Source organism: Humulus lupulus, chromosome 2 (assembly GCF_963169125.1).
Source record: "Humulus lupulus chromosome 2, drHumLupu1.1, whole genome shotgun sequence".
In the NCBI taxonomy this organism is placed as follows: Eukaryota; Viridiplantae; Streptophyta; class Magnoliopsida; order Rosales; family Cannabaceae; genus Humulus; species Humulus lupulus.
The window spans coordinates 203,377,543-203,394,420 of record NC_084794.1 but is presented as its reverse complement, the minus strand read 5'-3'; the positions used below and the strand labels follow the sequence as shown (position 1 = coordinate 203,394,420).

The following is a 16,878-nucleotide window of genomic DNA, read 5'->3' as shown; positions in this document are numbered from 1 at the left end:
AGGCTCGGGCAACCTCTATATTGAATCTCCCAATATATTTTTTGAGTGATTTACCTGACTGTTTGTAGCGTCCCAAATTTGCTAATAAGACTTAGGGCATTGATTAGCGTGCTGGGAGGGCAATAATTTAGTTAATTATGTTAATATATGAATTTGATGATTATGTGATTAAAAATACACGTGTTAGGTGAATTAAATATGCATGTGGGCCCCGTTTGGCAATTAGGGGCATATTTGTAATTTTAGCCCGTTGAGGGCATAAATGCAATATTAGTGTATATTGCGATTGATACCACAAGTGAGTGGTGACATATTTGTGATGCACGATCCGGACAGTCCTAGGGAGCGATTTAGCTAGAAAGTCACAACAGGGTCAAATACCCGACTCGGGAGAGCCTAGGGGTAATTTGGGAATGTTATATGTGTTTGGAATTTATGGAGTAACTAGTATTAGTTTAGTAATGATTTGGACATGTTGGGATTAAATAGGGATTTATAGGAACACTTGAGGAATTAGCGGGATTTGACAAATGACGGAATTGCCCTTGGGTCATTTAAGGATTTAAGATAAGCTTAAGGGGCAGTCTGGTCTTTTGGCAGGGGTATTACATAGTTTAGAGTAGGCTTAGTAGTCTTGGGAAGTCACTGGAACAAAACAGAAGAAGACTCACTCTTTCTCTCTCTATCTCTCGGTTCTCTCCCTCTCTCATTGTGCTTGAGAATTTGATGAAACCTTGAAGAATTAGGCTGGAAAATTGGTGGATTGGGAAGCTTAAAAACTCAGGGAATCAGTTCAGGAACTGATTTAAGTGTAGAGGTAAGCTGCTTAATTGAATCTTGCTGTTGAATTTTGCTTGATTATGTTAGAATCTTAGGCTTGCATGATAGTGGTTTTAAGTTTAATTGTGGGAATGTTTAGTGATTTGCTGTGATATCTAGGGTATATGAATAAGGAATTCAAACTTTGTTCTGGGTTTGATTGGAGTTTGGAGTAAGAAATTATGGGTTAGGATCGGAGAAATGTGCAGAGAAAAATGGTGATTTTCTGGGTTTCGGGTTCGAGCCGCGGCCCTGTTCGTCAGGCGCTGCGGCCCGTGTGTGTCGAAGAGGTTGGAAGTCTCTGTCTAGATAGGTGAGGCGTGGCCCAAGGATTGGAGCGTCGTAGCCCGTACCCTTCAACAGTGAGACTTTTTTCCTCTGCCTTGGGGCGCGCCGTGACCCTTAAGGGGTCGAGCCGCGACCCAAATTCTAAATATTGGTTGTTTGAAGGTTTTTGGCTCAGGAACCCAAAAGTTAAGGCTCGGGAAGGATTTTACCACCCGGATTAGTAGAATCCAAGGTCCCGGAGGGTAGAATTATATCCCAAAGTTATTTATTGGATTATAGCTTGATGGGTGGTTATTGTGAATGCGTTGTGACTAGGTTTTCAGCGAGGCTCGGGTTAGAGGACTGTGCTCGGGATTGTGGTGCTCAAGAAGTTTGTGACACAGGTAAGAAAATTGTTGTACCCATAGAGCAGGGCGTGGCCCTATAGTTTGTATTGCAGGGCATGGCCCTATATGATTGAATTGTAAGGCGTAGCCCTATTGATTATGTTTAGTAGATGTATAAATAATTGTTGATAGTATATTGTGTAGTGAATATTTGTGAATGAACGACGAAGGCCGAGAATGGCGTTGAGCACGCAGAGTGCAAAGCCAAGTACGGCAAGGGGCCGGGAACAACATTGAGCACGCGGAGTGCGAGCCATTAGGGTGAGACCCTCCTAGGATGCTGGAGTCATCCTCTCGGTGAAGACCGTGAACCTAGAGCCTGGTAAAGCGCTTGGGACGGCATGGCGGCTATGTGTTTAGCTTGTTGGCTATTTTGTTATGTGCTATTGTTAGATATGCATATGTTATTTGTTTTGTGTTTAGTTTTCTTGCTGGGCTTCGGCTCATGGGTGCTCTATAATGCAGGTAAGGGCAAGAGAAAAGTCGACCAACCATGAGTATGGAGAGCGTGGAGCGATGGGTACATGTTCGGCCTACCTGGCTGCCACTGTCGGGGTTATTTTTGGGAAAATGTTATGTATTGACCTGAATTTGTCGCCTAGTCAACCCTAAATGTATTTTGAGTTGTAAATATTTTCTAAATAGAATTTTGGGATCCCAAATGTTTAATTTTTAGTATTTTCAATGAATGACCACATTTTTATATTTAATGCCTTTAAACTACCTTCAACACAGTTTAGCTACACTTTTAACCTAAAACCTTGATTAGCGAGTGATTGGTACGTTTTAAACTCACTTAGTAATGGCTCTAAGGAAGTAGGGCGCTACACTATTGCTTGATGTTTTCCATGGATGAAGCCTCGGGCTTGATGTTTTTGCAGCTCGAAACTGCTTTTTGAATCTTTGGACAACTGCTCCCATGACGAGATGGAATGCCTACGGAATTTGTCGAACCAACATTTTACTGCTCCCATTAAGGATGTCGGGAATATCATACATTTGAGCGCGAATCCTACATTACTAGCCCTCATCACCGTGTTAAAAGTGCTCAGATGACTCCTCGAGTTAGTACTTCCATCGTAAGGCACCACATGGGGTATCTTAAGACTATTTGGGAATGGTGTGATCGAAATACGAGGAGCAAAAGATCCCTTCTTCTCATCCGAGTCATAGGCTTTTTCTTTATTTTTTCCTTCTCGAAGGTGCCTAAACTGTTCTTCGAGCATATTTATCATTTCTTGAACTAGATCGACTAGAGGTAGAGCCTATGCTCGAGGGAGCTGGTTATTGTTCAAGGGAACTCCAACTCCCTGCTGGTGTAATGGGTTATAATGGTTCCCATATACCGGCTATAGAGGCTCACCTCGTTGGGCATTTTAATGGGCCCTCAAATTCGGGTTTGGCGGATTATATTGCCCTCAGTTTTGGTTTGAATGGTCTCAGAGATCAGGATCATTGTTTGGATAATTTTCATAATATTGCGGCTCGATGTTATAAACACTTATCGATTTGCTGATGTCCTGGCTATCAATACAGTAACTTCTTTCGACAAAACTAACATTTCTCATGGGCATGGTTTCAAGGTGGGTTATCCACATGGACCCTGATCCTAGTAGCTCGAAACCTAGACAAATGACTTCTCGACTGCTTGGGTTGCCTCATTTGTCTTGTCCCCGACTAACTTCTGCAAGGACCTCCCGATTATCCCTGGGATTTCTATCTATACTAGCGCTTCGAGTTGGCCTATACGGTGAAACATTTTGTGGTATATCCCGCACCGGTGTCGAGTGGCTGATAAGCGAAGGAGGATGCTGAATTAGTGAAGGAGAAAACCTCTCATTATTTTGGGGTTGTCTTACAGGTTTGGGTTGTTGGTCCGAGTTGCTTGTGGGGCGACTTGATTATTCCCAATGCCAACAGGAACCTCTCTTGCCTAGTTTGTGTTGGCTCACGGGGGTTTCGAGACGAAACCCTCGACGGGCTAACTCTAGGGTTTGTCGTAGTTCCTCCCGCCTAGGCTTGTTGAGCCCTCTGCTTCTATTCGAGCACTAGTACTTCCTCAAGGTCGCCCTCTGGTCCTTCTTTGAAGGGCTTGGGCCTCAACAACTCTTTTGGCCATTTCCTCATTCAATCGAGTGGCTTCGACCAGCCTCTCTAAATTAGTATTGTATTAAATATTATTATAGTAATGATATTTCATAATATTTAAATTTATATTAATATATTTTGTTAGAATAATAAAGAAACCAAGAAAAATGAAAATATTCAACGTATCCGAGTATATTAACTTTTGGATAATACTGATATAAATACATTTATTATGCACACTAAAAGTTACTAATGTAAAAGAAAATTTCGATACTCACGATGAAAAAAGTTAAACAAATAATATATATTTATTTAAAAAAAAATGTTTTAGATTCAAACAAAAATTTATACCATACTTTGCCTAAGAAGTAAAGAAAATGAAAAACAAGAAGAGGATGCTGGATTTATTTATATTTATTAATAACTTATAAAACCCATAAAAAGTAAAAACATAAGTTGGGAGGGATTGGAGTTCGGAACAACTGAGGATAAAATTTGGAACCCAATTAATTGGGTTTATTATATCAGCCAAAACCAAACCTTTAGTAAATTTGTATATATAATTACCCTTCTCTCCCACCGTGCACAACTATTTGATTTTCATTTTAATTTTTGAGTTTGTTCTTAACGTTTTCCTTGCTCTAAACGCTACCGTTGCTTCTCTCCTCTTCTCAGTATTCAGTTTTGGTCACTGTAAACCCTACCAACAGTGTTCACAACTGCAACCGCGATCGATTGTTTCTGGTTAGGGTTCCAACCTCAGGAATACTCTCTTATGCATTTTCGATTTTGTTTTTTATTTTGGTGTTGCTGTGTGAGAATTTGATGTTATTCTTCGTGGACTAAAAATGGCTGCTCTTTGCTGCCGTTGCATGTTTAATTGATTGCATTTCTGGGTTTTTATTTTTATTTTTTTCTGTGATATTGCTGAATTGTAGATTTTGTGTTGACTTTTTGAATGGGTTGCATTGCTCTTTGCGATTTTTTGGTCAGTGTTATGTGTTTGATTGATCACGACTCGGTTTACCTTACAAGAAATTGTGGAAATGGCCATCTTGATTACGACGATTGCTTTGAGGAATCTGCAGAATTTCGGACTGGCTTATGAAATTTATGGTTTAGATTGTTAAAGGTTGGTTCTTTTTTCCTCCGGGGAGTGGGGTTATAAAATCCAATATGTTAAATATTTGCGAACTACTGACCTTATTTTTTATATGGTTTTTTTTTACTTAATCTTTGAATGTCTTTGAACGAGTATGTCGTTTTTTTTTCTTCCTGTTAGTACTGACTCATTTAGAATATTTTGGACTTAAATTATTGATCACTTCATATTTCAGTTCCTCCATTGATAGACCTACTTCGTTCTTTTTGTTTATGATGATAAGTCCATTTGTTCGAATGTCAACTTTACTTGAAATTTGATTGATAGGTCAGTTACAAATTGCCTTGCGAGCTTCATTGTGGAAGCCTTTATAAAAAAATTAAAAAAAAAAGGCGCGGGCTTGTGATTTTGCTGGTGTTTTTCTTGTAAATCCTACTTCCCTGCTGAGATTGATATTCAGGGCCTCCCAATTTTTAGACTTTTTTATTTCATCCAATATTTCAGTGCCCCTACAGATTTATGTAATACAAATCATTGATATCTTTCTTTCGGAATGTGCTGTGCCTAGGTAGACAGATTATCTCCCTTTTTTAGCTGTATAATTTTATCTTGAATTCTGGTGTCCCTTACAAAATTCATGTGTTTTACAGAACTAGGGATATGTATTTACAGCTTAATCTTGAAGCATTGCAAGAACCTAGTGAATGCTGTTAATGCATCTCTGTAGTTTCACCGCACCAATCACTGCTGGTGACTTTTTTTCTTTTTTAATTACGTTGTTGCTGTTTTTGTTCTTCTTCTTGTTGCTATTGTAAGTTGACTGCAAATCACTTTTAGGTTGGTAACCTTCAAAGTATTATCTTTTTTTTTTTATAAATCGGTTGAAGGTCGGGAAAATTGACTTACAATGACGGATATCGTGGACATAAGTTCATCTGATAGTGATTTCGAAATAGAAGATGGTAGAGGCACTGCACATTCTGATGTTGTGAGATATCTTCCAAATTCGCTATCGGTACCAGGCAGAAACTCAAATATTAGAGGTCAGATTGATTATAGATTTGACAGGATTTGGCCATTTAAGGTCTAAATTTTCACTTGTCAATTGTGAAGCAATTTTCTATACTTGCAGGTTATGTGGGGCAGTCTAGAAATGTTACTTCTCCTAATTATGGGGCATTTTCTTCTAATGGGAGCTCACGTAATGTTAATGGCCATATACGGGTGCAGCAGCAGATTTATCCTCATTTCAGTGATGATGCAGGCCCCTCTAATCAAATCATTGCACCAGCAAATGATTCAAAGTTTCATGCAGATGTTAATTCCTATCAGCAGCCTCCGACCAATAATCCACGGATGGCTAATTATTCTGGTAATGGCCATGAAAAAAGTTCTTCCCAACAGGCCTTAAAGAGGACACTTCCATCTTCTCTTCTGTCTTCTGCTTTAAGTGCTGCGTCAAATAGAAGCAGCAATCAAATTCGAGATACTTATGCAAATTCTTACTATTCAGCAGGGCCAAGTTCAACCGTTAGCAGGGGCCACATGAGAGATTACTCCAGCATGGGCAATGATAATGACGTTTTCATGTATGAAAACAATGGGAGTAGAATTCTTCCACCTTCTATGATGCATTTAAAGTCTACTGCTCCTACACAATTTGCTACTTCGAGTGAATCTGTATACCGCTCCATGACTGGGGAAGAAAGGGTTGCTGAAAGTGATGAAAGACTGATATATCAAGCTGCGTTGGAGGTATTCATTACCTATTTTAGCATTGCTGTTGCTTGCATAGTTTAATTATGAGCTGGACGTTGTTTTTAGGAATGAAGTTAAATTTCAACTTATCATAGTGGCTATTTACTTAGCATTTTACTATTTTTGGTTGAAATATAAATTGGCTTTTTCTTTATGTACTTGTTAGGATAAGATATATTTATGAGGACTTGAACCCTTAACCACCCGAACTAAGGCACCTTGGGGGTAAAAGATTTTTATCAATGGTGGAATTTACTTCTTACGGAATGTTTCGCACAGGTCTTAGAGCCATGAAAATTCTTCTCTAGTACTTGTGTGTTGGGATAAAGATGTACACAATGGTGCCTATTTGTAGCATGATGGTTTTTTCAATTTGGCAATACTGACTTTAGGAAGTGTATCAACAACTAATGGGCCATTACTATATTGGTGGTCACAATTGGAAGCCATAAACTTCTATGCTAGTATTACTTTGGGGAGCATACAATGACATTGATATGTTTATTTATGCATCTTATTTTTTTTATTTGTTGCATTGATTTATTTTGTCATGGCAGCCTAGAGTAGAGAAGAGCACATGCAATTTTGAGAAAGACAAGAATTGCAGGTTGAAGTAGGGTGTCAAAAGAAAATTAATGCAGTACCAGGTTTTTCTAAAATATGTTAAACCATTTTTACATGGAGAATCTGGTTGGTTTTAATTTAGGAAGGCAGTCAGGAAAAGTGTCATTTTGTCTATCCTTTGGCTGATCTAGTTGGAGTAGGTCTTGTTTCTGCGGATATGTGCAGTGTCACCTCTTTTATGGAAAATAGTTGTAAGATTCTCAGCATAACTTTGGGTTTCCACCTTAAGGAGTATTTTACTTCTCTCATATTGGGCCTCACTTTTGGAGTAAAGTTCTTGCCTTTGTATTGGGCTTCCAGACATTCGGTTGCTTGGTTGAAAGATGTGATATATTGATACTCCATAATCCATACGCTTTTGTTTTCTTCTAAATCTATGTTTTTTGAGGGTTTCTTTTCCTTCACATTTCCTTGTACTTCTTAATCCGTTATTCACTAACAATTTTCTTATTAAAAAAAAGTGATGTTTGTTATAGGGGATAAATTACTCCCTGCTCTTTTGTATGCTGAAGTGGAGTAGCATTGATTTTATCAATTTCACCTTAGGTTTCCGACATTTTTATTAGTGTCTAAAATAACACCTGGTTTCCGCAGGATCTCAACCAACCAAAAGTGGAAGCTAATTTACCTGATGGTCTTTTGTCAGTATCTCTTCTTAGACATCAGGTATATTCAGTCTGCTATAAATTTATGTTCTATATTGTTTTTATGAATTACATGGTCCTGAACTTGCGATTTTAACTCAACAGAAAATTGCATTGGCATGGATGCTTCAGAAAGAAACTAGAAGTCTACATTGTTTGGGTGGAATTTTAGCTGATGATCAGGTTACTAGCCTGGAGTCTAGTGGACCCTTCCCTTACATCTAGCTTAGTGCTTGGCTTGTCTAATATTAGCTACTTAGACTCGTGTTGCATATCTTTCAGGGACTTGGCAAGACTATCTCAATGATTGCTCTCATACAAATGCAAAGGTTCTTGCAGGCAAAATGCAAATCAGAGGAGTCATGCAGTCAAAAAACTGTAGCTTTGGACATTGATGATGATGATGATGATGTTAAAGTTGGTTCAGATGAAGTCAAGAAAACTGAACAATCAGATGATGTTAAGTCAATTCCAGAAGTTAGTACCTCTACAAGGGTTTTCAATAAGCGGAGGCCAGATGCTGGTACATTGGTTGTGTGTCCAGCTAGTGTCCTTCGACAGTGGGCTAGGGAGCTGGAGGAGAAGGTTGCAAGTGAAGCTACGTTGAAAGTCCTAGTCTATCATGGAGGTAACAGGACAAAGGATCCTGTTCAATTGGCCAGCTATGATGTGGTTGTCACAACATATGCCATTGTAACTAATGAAGTCCCAAAACAACCTTTGGTTGATGAGGATGATGATGAAAAAAATGGGGAAAAACATGGATTATCTTCTGAGTTTTCCACAAATAAGAGGAAGAAGAAGACTTCAAATGTTAGCAAGAGGGGTAGGAAAGGTAGAAAAGGAATTGATAGTTCTACTGTTGATTATGATTGCGGTCCCCTTGCAAGAGTTGGTTGGCTTAGGGTGATATTGGATGAAGCTCAGACAATCAAGAATCACAGAACTCAAGTGGCTAGAGCTTGTTGCAGCCTTCGAGCCAAAAGAAGGTGGTGCTTATCTGGTACACCAATACAAAATACAATTGATGATTTGTATAGCTACTTCAGGTTTCTAAGATACGACCCCTATGCAGTGTATAAATCATTTTGCAACACAATAAAGGTTCCAATATCTAGAAATGCAGTTCAAGGATACAAGAAGCTTCAAGCAGTTCTAAGAGCTATTATGCTGCGTCGAACAAAAGGTGAATATGTCCTCTCTCTCTAACTTGATACTTCTTAGCTTGATGAATGCTGATATTCAAAGTCTATATGGTGTGTTTTAATATTTTTTTTCCTGTATGGACCTACATGTTTGCACTCATTTATTATTTATTTTTCATGCTTACTGCAAGCACGCAGCGACTTTTAGTGGAAGCCTTAATTGGAAGCTGGTATTCTATATAGATATCTTTGTCTTTAATAAATAGCAAGTAATTACCTTATGCCTGATTCTTATGCGATCCCCAGTCCACAATTCATTTCCTACTTTCATAAAGGTTTGTGGTCAAAATTAATTCATTTTCTTTATTTTCATTGAGTACTTGTAGTTTACAGGAGCGTAGCATGAAATTAGTTCTATATTTAATTCAATTCCTGCTCTGCTAGAGTTAGATGCATACTGAAATGGCTGGTTTTTTCTTCTCGTTCTTCAACTTCTATTTGTCATCATTTCTTTTTATTTACCCCCGTCTTTTTCTTTTTTAATCAATAAATGTTGGTGGTTGAATCATAAGTAACATATTACATTTAGCTGTTACGGTAATGCAATGTAGGTCATGGAGGGCAACAATTTTTATTTTCTTAAGGGCTGGGGGTTCATTTAATTTATTTAAAAGAATTGGCAAGAACAGTGATCTGCGGAATATATGAGAAATGAAACTAACAAACATTATTAAAAACCACAATAAATAATGCACACAAAAGAGTGATAATCAGCCCATCAAACAAACTTCTTGCCGCTATTTAATTATCAAGGGACACTGGATTCTGGTTGGGGTCTATGTGTCATTTTGGCATTTCTTGTGGCTGCTCTTTTTTTTGGGGTAACATATGAAACTAAATTATCAGAAAATCACAATAAACAATACACACAAAAGAGCACAGCCAACAAACTTTATAATTTATGGGCTCATATACTGAAACCTTATATGTTTTGCAGCCTAACTTGATTATGAGTTATTTATGTCCTTTTGTGCTGATCTTCCTTTGCTATTGTCTCTAGGAACATATATCGATGGGGAGCCCATAATCAACTTACCACCAAAGACCGTTTGCTTGTCTAAGGTGGACTTCTCATCAGAGGAGCGGGCCTTTTATACTCAGCTAGAAGCCGATTCACGTTCACAATTTAAGGTCTATTTTATTCAACTTATTGTTTCTTCAAAGTTGAACATGTGCTAAATATAGACACTATTTCTTGTTCATTAGACTTTCTTTAGTGCATTTGCTAAATATAATGACAAATTTAGCACAAAAAGTAGACAAATGCTATATTTGACGCACTAACTAGTATTGTGCTTCAACTGCAAAATGCCATTTGATATGAAAAAGTCATATCATTAATGGTTGATTAAATGTTTCTTGAGAAATTATCAATTTATAATTAAATAAATAAATTATAAATTGATATGAAAGTTGGACATGTATAGTGTTTGATAAAATGTGCAATAATTAATAATATCAACAATTTGAACTACCAGCACATTGGAGTTATATTTTGTCTGCTCTGCTCTCGTGAACATGAATCTTAGTGGCTGCTCATCTGAAATTCCTTAGGGATGAAAATTCACGTGTGCTGATATTATTGTTTAATGCATGGCAGGCATATGCGGCTGCTGGCACAGTGAATCAGAACTATGCAAATATTCTTTTGATGCTTTTGCGTCTCCGGCAGGCTTGTGACCACCCAATTCTTGTCAAGGAATATAATTCTGATTGTGTCGGAAAAGATTCTGTAGAAATGGCTAGAAGACTCCCCAGAGATATGCTTATCAATCTGTTGAATCATTTGGAAGTTTCTTTGGCTATCTGTAGGAAGTGTGATGTGAGTTTTCTTCAAACATATCACTCCCACTTTAACTATTATTTATTTATTTTTAAGGAACAACTTGTATTGCAAGAAACAAATGGTAGAGTACAACAAATCAGGCTAAAGAAAAATAAGTATCCACGGCAAAAAATAAAAAAGAAAAAAAATAAAGGTAAACAAACTGAGTGATTTGGAAAGAAAAGGACTAATTCTTGTATAAATCTGACAAAAGATTGTGGCTGTTTCTACTCTTTTCCCTTTTATTATTAGAATGACTCCTATACAGACTTTTTGTTGCTCCTGCCGGCTTATCTGATTATTTTAATATTTTGTTATTTAATGCTATTGACAGGATCCACCTGAAAACCCTGTTGTTACTATGTGTGGCCATGTTTTCTGCTATCAGTGTGTATCAGAGTATTTGACTGGGGATGACAATACGTGTCCTGCTACTGAGTGCAAAGAACAAGTTGGGTCTGATGTTATTTTTTCCAAGGCTACTCTGCGAAGTTGCATCTCTGATGATCTTGATGGTAGTCCTGTGAATTATCCATTTGTTGATAAAACACTAGTCATGCAGAGTGACTACAGTTCATCTAAAATCAAAGCTGTGATTGAGATTTTGCAATCACATTCTAAGCCAAACTACTTGGATGGAGAACCATGTAGCTCTGTCTCTGCTGGATGCAATGGAAGCTCATCTTTAGTTAAAGAGTTTGCAAACAGTTGCCATTCACGTGTTGATGTGTTAAAGCATACAACAACATATTCGAACAAGCCAATTGAAGGACCTATTAAAACTATTGTTTTTTCCCAGTGGACTAGCATGTTGGACTTAGTTGAGGACTCACTGAAACAAGCTTGTATACAATACCGAAGGCTTGATGGCACAATGAGTCTAGTTTCAAGAGACAAGGGTGTCAAAGACTTTAATTCAGATCCAGAGGTTTGATCTCTACCAAGATACTCTCTAAGTATCCCTAGTTGCTTACTTGCTTTACATGTTTTGCCATCCCGTTGATTATTTTTTTCTGTACTTGTTAATACGGGTTCTACTAAAAGTTCATATATGGAGTTACTTTTATAAATAGGAGTTGCTGCTGTTTCACTCTGCTAGGTGGGATGCTACATGGTTCTTTGACATTACTAATCGACAACATTGTGCAAAAATGACTTTTTGATTAGCGTAATCTCGTCTTTTAAGGGCATCTCCAACCATGCCAACTATTTATTGTAGAGAGCCAAACAATCTTTGCTAAATTCTCTATTTTTCAATATTTAATTTGACATAAAAGAAAACAATTTTTTTAAAGAACCTATAGTTATTATTTCTCCTATCAAATTTACTGAAGTACTAGTGTTTAGCTAAAGTAACGAAGATGCTTGGAGTAACTTCTTAGAGGTTACTTGGTGAAATAATTTTATAGCTATTTTAGTTCAAATTTAGCATAATTTTAGAGAGCCCTCTTGGAGATGCTCTTAATACTAAAATTATAATTGTTAAATTGTATTGCAGGTTACTGTTATGCTGATGTCGCTGAAGGCAGGAAATCTTGGTCTAAACATGGTTGCTGCGTGTCATGTTATCCTTTTGGATCTTTGGTGGAATCCCACTACGGAAGACCAAGCTGTTGATAGGGCACATAGAATTGGACAGACTCGTCCTGTTGCTGTAACGCGGCTCACTATAAAAAATACAGTGGAAGACAGGATATTAGCTCTGCAGGTACCAGTCATTGTTGTGGTTTTTTTTTTTGCCGCATTTGTTGTTAGGTTTGTTGTCATTGGTTGTAGTAATGAGAAGTATGCGGAACTAGTTTTGTTATTGGATATGCTTACTATATGCAGGGGTTAGTGATTTGGTTAGTTGTGTACAGTGTTTGGTGCACTGTCAACGTAGAGTGAGATTTTTATGTTTGAAATTATGGTTGTACCTTTACCTTTGTACAATATTCATTGCAGTTCATGCATTTTCCCCCCTCAGTGATTTTACGTAGATGTAACACAACACATCCACAGAAAAAATAGTATTGAATTGCATATTTACACTTGCAAATGGGTATCATCGATATCAAATCACGTAGTTGGTTCTATAAAATGATATTCAAGCAGGCTTAAATGCCATCCCCTGTATAGTTGGTTCACACCCAAAATTTTGAGATGATAAAGTTTTAGAGTGGTGAGGAAATAGAATGCAGGTAGATGAATTTTCATATATATTAACTCATTCTACTCTGTTTGCAGGAAGAAAAGAGAAAAATGGTTGCTTCTGCTTTTGGTGAAGATCAAAGTGGAGGCTCCGCAGCTCGCTTGACAGTAGAAGATCTTAAATATCTATTTATGGTTTAAATATTGTCTCCGGTGCCTATAGTTTTGGTTATAGCCTTAGGTATTTATTGATGCTAATTTGCTTAGAAACCTACAACCGTCATAGAGTCAAAATATGAATCTAGATCCTGGTGCGTGGAGACAAGAAAAAAAAATATATATATATGGCGACGACGGTGCCTGACAGAACAGCTTGTCAAACAGGATGGATTGGTGTAGGCACATGTAAATGGTCATTTGCATGAGTTATAGTTTTTGTTTTTGAGGCCTATGAAGGCAATTTTTGTCCCCATCAAGTCCTGTTAGATAGCCAAGCCAAGCCAAGTGCACCTCCTGTATATATTCAGATTAAGTGCCTTTATTATTGTATACCAACCGTTCAAATGCAATGTGTTTCTTTCCAATGTTATTATTACCGTCTCTACAAATATCTTTGATTACCATAATCTAGTAGTGTCACCTGTTGGGCAAAATGTTATGGACCATGTGTGGATTCCCAGGTTGCGTTGCCTTTTTCTCAGCACAGATAGATAGTAGTGCTGGGACATATGATGAAATCAGAACTGGTTTGGACTGGAGTGCCCGTGATTTTATTGCATTATGAGTTCACATGAAAGTCGGTCACCCCTTTCCAAAAAAGTGCAACTTTGCTTGTCACAGACCTGACTATTGTGGGTGATATGTCCACTCAAATTAAGGTACACACACGCTCGCCCCTTTCCTGTCAACTTGTTTTGGTTTGTGTATTAGAGCAGTAAACTTACTATATATATATATATAAAAAAAAAAAACTTCAGTTACAGTACCTATAGGAGGTGCTCGTAAGTCTAATAATGTGCCAGGTGTTCAGAACGAAAGTAGGTGTTGTTGAGATTTAAAATTCCCAATTTTGGGAATGAAAGAAAAAATATATGTTGAGCATCTCCTTTTACCATTTGGTTTTGTCGGATACTGAGCGTGATAATCGGGAAAGTGGGCCCTAAGTGGCTCGAATTGGAGCCTCATATTAGCCCACAATGGCAGATCTGTCAGCCTGAATGGTGCTGCTGCCATCAGTGATTCAGGGCTGAACAATTGTGTTTCATGGCTATGATTTATTTATAGTAATATGTACCCAAAAAAAAAATACTCGACTCGTCTCCCTATTTCACTGAACATGTAATTTTTACGCCTCCATTAATTGTTCTTTCGGACCTCCTAACATTTTTTTTATATGGATACGGTCCATACGGAGCTTGGTTATAAACTAGAGCACAACTAAATTTCTTTATAAATAAATAAACACGAAATGGAATTGTATACGTTTGGTGTCACGGGCCGACTATTTGGGGATTCCAACTAGACGGAACGTGCGGCACTTGCAGACTCTTCAAGCTAGCAAGTCAGCCTACAACACACACCTACAGGCAAACAAACTCAGCGGTTAGCCACATACACATCTCGGACATGCAACGGGCAATAACGAAGTATGAGCAAGCACAAAGCAAGTCATTCCTAGGAACGTCCACACAACACAAAGCACACAACAAGGCAAGTGGCACACAAAGGCCCAACGAAGGTAACAAACAAGTAACACATAAGCAACAAGGAAGTACACAGGGGCAAGTATGGATAAATGTTATTTCATTAGTATATAGCCTTGATAGGGCAAGGGAGTACACAGCTTTGGCCCCTATCTGCTGATGGCCATGGTGCTTCCCTAAGTCACTAGGTCACCTCCCCCTAAGGAGCCTTTTAGGGAAATAAAGTCTTCCCAGGAACATATATGATTTTTGTTTGGGAGACATATGCAATATTACAAAACTGCCACTACCCTATCCCATGAGGTTGCTTGGTGCAAGACTTGACTAATGATCAAGCACCAAGGCATGCTCATTACAAAATGGCCCCATGTGGGTGTGCCAAAGGGGCAGCACGCCACACTCTCCCCCACTTAATCTTTCGGCGCCCTCGACGAAGTAGCTTGTAGATCTTCAATCTTCTGCGTGAGCTTCTTCAAGTCTTCCGCCATTTCCCAGCTGATTTCGTCATCAGCGAGCCCCTTCCATTTTACCAGATATTCCTTATGCTTTTTACGGTCAGTGGTGACCGTTCTTTCCGCCAGGATTTCTTCAGGTTGACGCTTGCTCCTTGGCTGAACACTGACTCCTCCTCTGGTTGACTGGTTGCGCTCTGGATTGGCTGGATCTTCATGATACGGCTTCAAGTTGCTGACGTGAAGGACCGGGTGTATCTTCATCCAAGCGGGTAGGTCGACTTTGTATGAAGTTAGGCCAACTTTTGAGATGACTGAGACTGGACCCTCGTACTTGCGGACGAGTCTGATGTCTTTGTCCCCTCGGAATCTCAACTGTTCGGGCCGCAGCTTGATTAACACTAAGTCACCTGCTTTGAACTCCAGTGGTCTGCGCTTCTGATCTGCCCACTTCTTCATTCTTCTTGAGGCTTTCTCTAGATAAGCTCGGGCAATCTCTGTTGTCTTCTTCCAGTCTTTGGTGAAGTGAAAGGCTCGCGGGTTCCGACCGCGATATTCGTCCACTGTGTGGGGTAACAGTGGTTGCTGTCCATTAACAACTTCAAAAGGGCTCTTATTCGACGAAGAACTCTTTTGAGAGTTGAAACAAAATTGAGCTACATCGAGTAGTTGCGGCCAATTCTTCTGATTGGCATTGACAAAGTGGCGCAAGTACTCTTCCAACATCCCGTTGAATCTTTCTGTCTGCCCATCTGTCTGCGGATGGTAGCTCGAGGAAATATTCAGTTGTGACCCCAAGAGATTGAATAATTCGGACCAAAACGTCCCCGTGAATCTTCCATCTCGGTCACTGACTATGTTCTGGGGCACTCCCCAATATTTGACAATATGTTTGAAAAATTGTCTGGCTGTCTCTTCTGCCGAACAGTACTTCGACACTGGGATGAATGTTGCAAACTTCGAGAATCTATCCACGACCACCAAGATCGCACTTAAATCTCCTGTCTTCGGAAGACTGGTGATAAAGTCAAGCGACACGCTCTCCCACGGTCGGCTTGGGACTCGCAAGGGCTCCAACAACCCAGGTGTCTTGTTCCTATCGACCTTGTCTTGCTGGCAGACCAGACATGTCTTGGTGTACTCCACTACATCGTCCCGCATTTGTGGCCAGTAGTAGCCCTGCTTCAAGAGGGCATGGGTTCTCTGCCACCCTGGATGACCTGCCCACAGAGTGTCATGACACTCGCTTAGTAATGTCCTTCGCAAATCTCCAGCTTTTGGAACATACAAGCGTCCCCCTTTAGCCCACAGAAGGTCATCCTCCACCCAGAACTGGCGAGTCTTGCCTTCTTTTACGAGCTTCAGGATGGTCCTGACAACTGGGTCTTTTTCTAGGTTTTCTTTAATGCGTTCCTTGAGTGGAGTGTTCACCACGCTAGCCGATAAACTAGCCATGATCTTTAGAGTCGCCAACTCCGCTTTACGACTCAAGGCGTCAGCTGCCTGGTTCAAGCGTCCTGCCCTGTGCTCAAAACAGAAGTCGAATTCCGCCACAAACTCCTGCCATCGAGCCTGCTTAGGGGTCAGCTTCGGCTGAGTAAGGAAATGACTCACAGCTGCATTATCCGTCTTCACCACGAACTTTGACCCCAGCAAGTAATGCCTCCACACTCGCAAGCAATGTATAACTGCGAGGAGCTCCTTCTCCTGGGCAGTATACCTCCTCTCAGCTTCAGACAGCTTGCGACTTTCGTATGCGACTGGGTGGTCCTCTTGTACTAGTACCCCTCCCAGAGCATAATCCGATGCATCTGTCTGTACTTCGAAGGGCTTGCTAATAGTTGGCAAGGCAAG

At 39.4% G+C, this 16,878-nt stretch overlaps 1 protein-coding gene across 6 annotated transcripts; it reads left to right on the top strand.

Annotated features, from left to right (window-relative positions):
• Window positions 1–4,054: 4,054 nt before the first annotated feature.
• On the top strand, window positions 4,055–13,458 carry LOC133818897 (helicase-like transcription factor CHR28). 6 transcript variants are annotated; one of them, XM_062252006.1, is made up of 14 exons: window positions 4,055–4,325; window positions 4,575–4,713; window positions 5,334–5,433; window positions 5,571–5,726; window positions 5,816–6,055; window positions 6,200–6,438; window positions 7,660–7,731; window positions 7,815–7,892; window positions 7,992–8,895; window positions 9,915–10,045; window positions 10,515–10,736; window positions 11,074–11,667; window positions 12,238–12,447; window positions 12,966–13,458. In XM_062252006.1, the coding sequence occupies exons 4-14, from the start codon at window positions 5,591–5,593 to the stop codon at window positions 13,068–13,070; spliced, it is 2,931 nt and encodes a 976-aa protein (XP_062107990.1). In that variant the 5' UTR covers window positions 4,055–4,325; window positions 4,575–4,713; window positions 5,334–5,433; window positions 5,571–5,590; the 3' UTR covers window positions 13,071–13,458. The 6 variants fall into 6 exon arrangements, with proteins under 6 accessions (XP_062107990.1, XP_062107984.1, XP_062107987.1 ...); XM_062252000.1 differs by having other exon boundaries at window positions 6,197–6,438; XM_062252003.1 differs by having other exon boundaries at window positions 4,520–4,713; window positions 6,197–6,438.
• The last annotated feature ends 3,420 nt before the right edge of the window (window positions 13,459–16,878 follow it).

Bases quoted from the DNA above. Each gene is read 5' to 3' on its own strand.
- LOC133818897 (XM_062252005.1), top strand. From the start codon at position 5,591: ATGACGGATATCGTGGACATAAGTTCATCTGATAGTGATTTCGAAATA. The intron at 6,056-6,196 runs GTAATGGCCATG...CTTACTATTCAG, and splicing joins ACGGATGGCTAATTATTCTG to CAGGGCCAAGTTCAACCGTT. The intron at 6,439-7,659 runs GTATTCATTACC...TGGTTTCCGCAG, and splicing joins TATATCAAGCTGCGTTGGAG to GATCTCAACCAACCAAAAGT.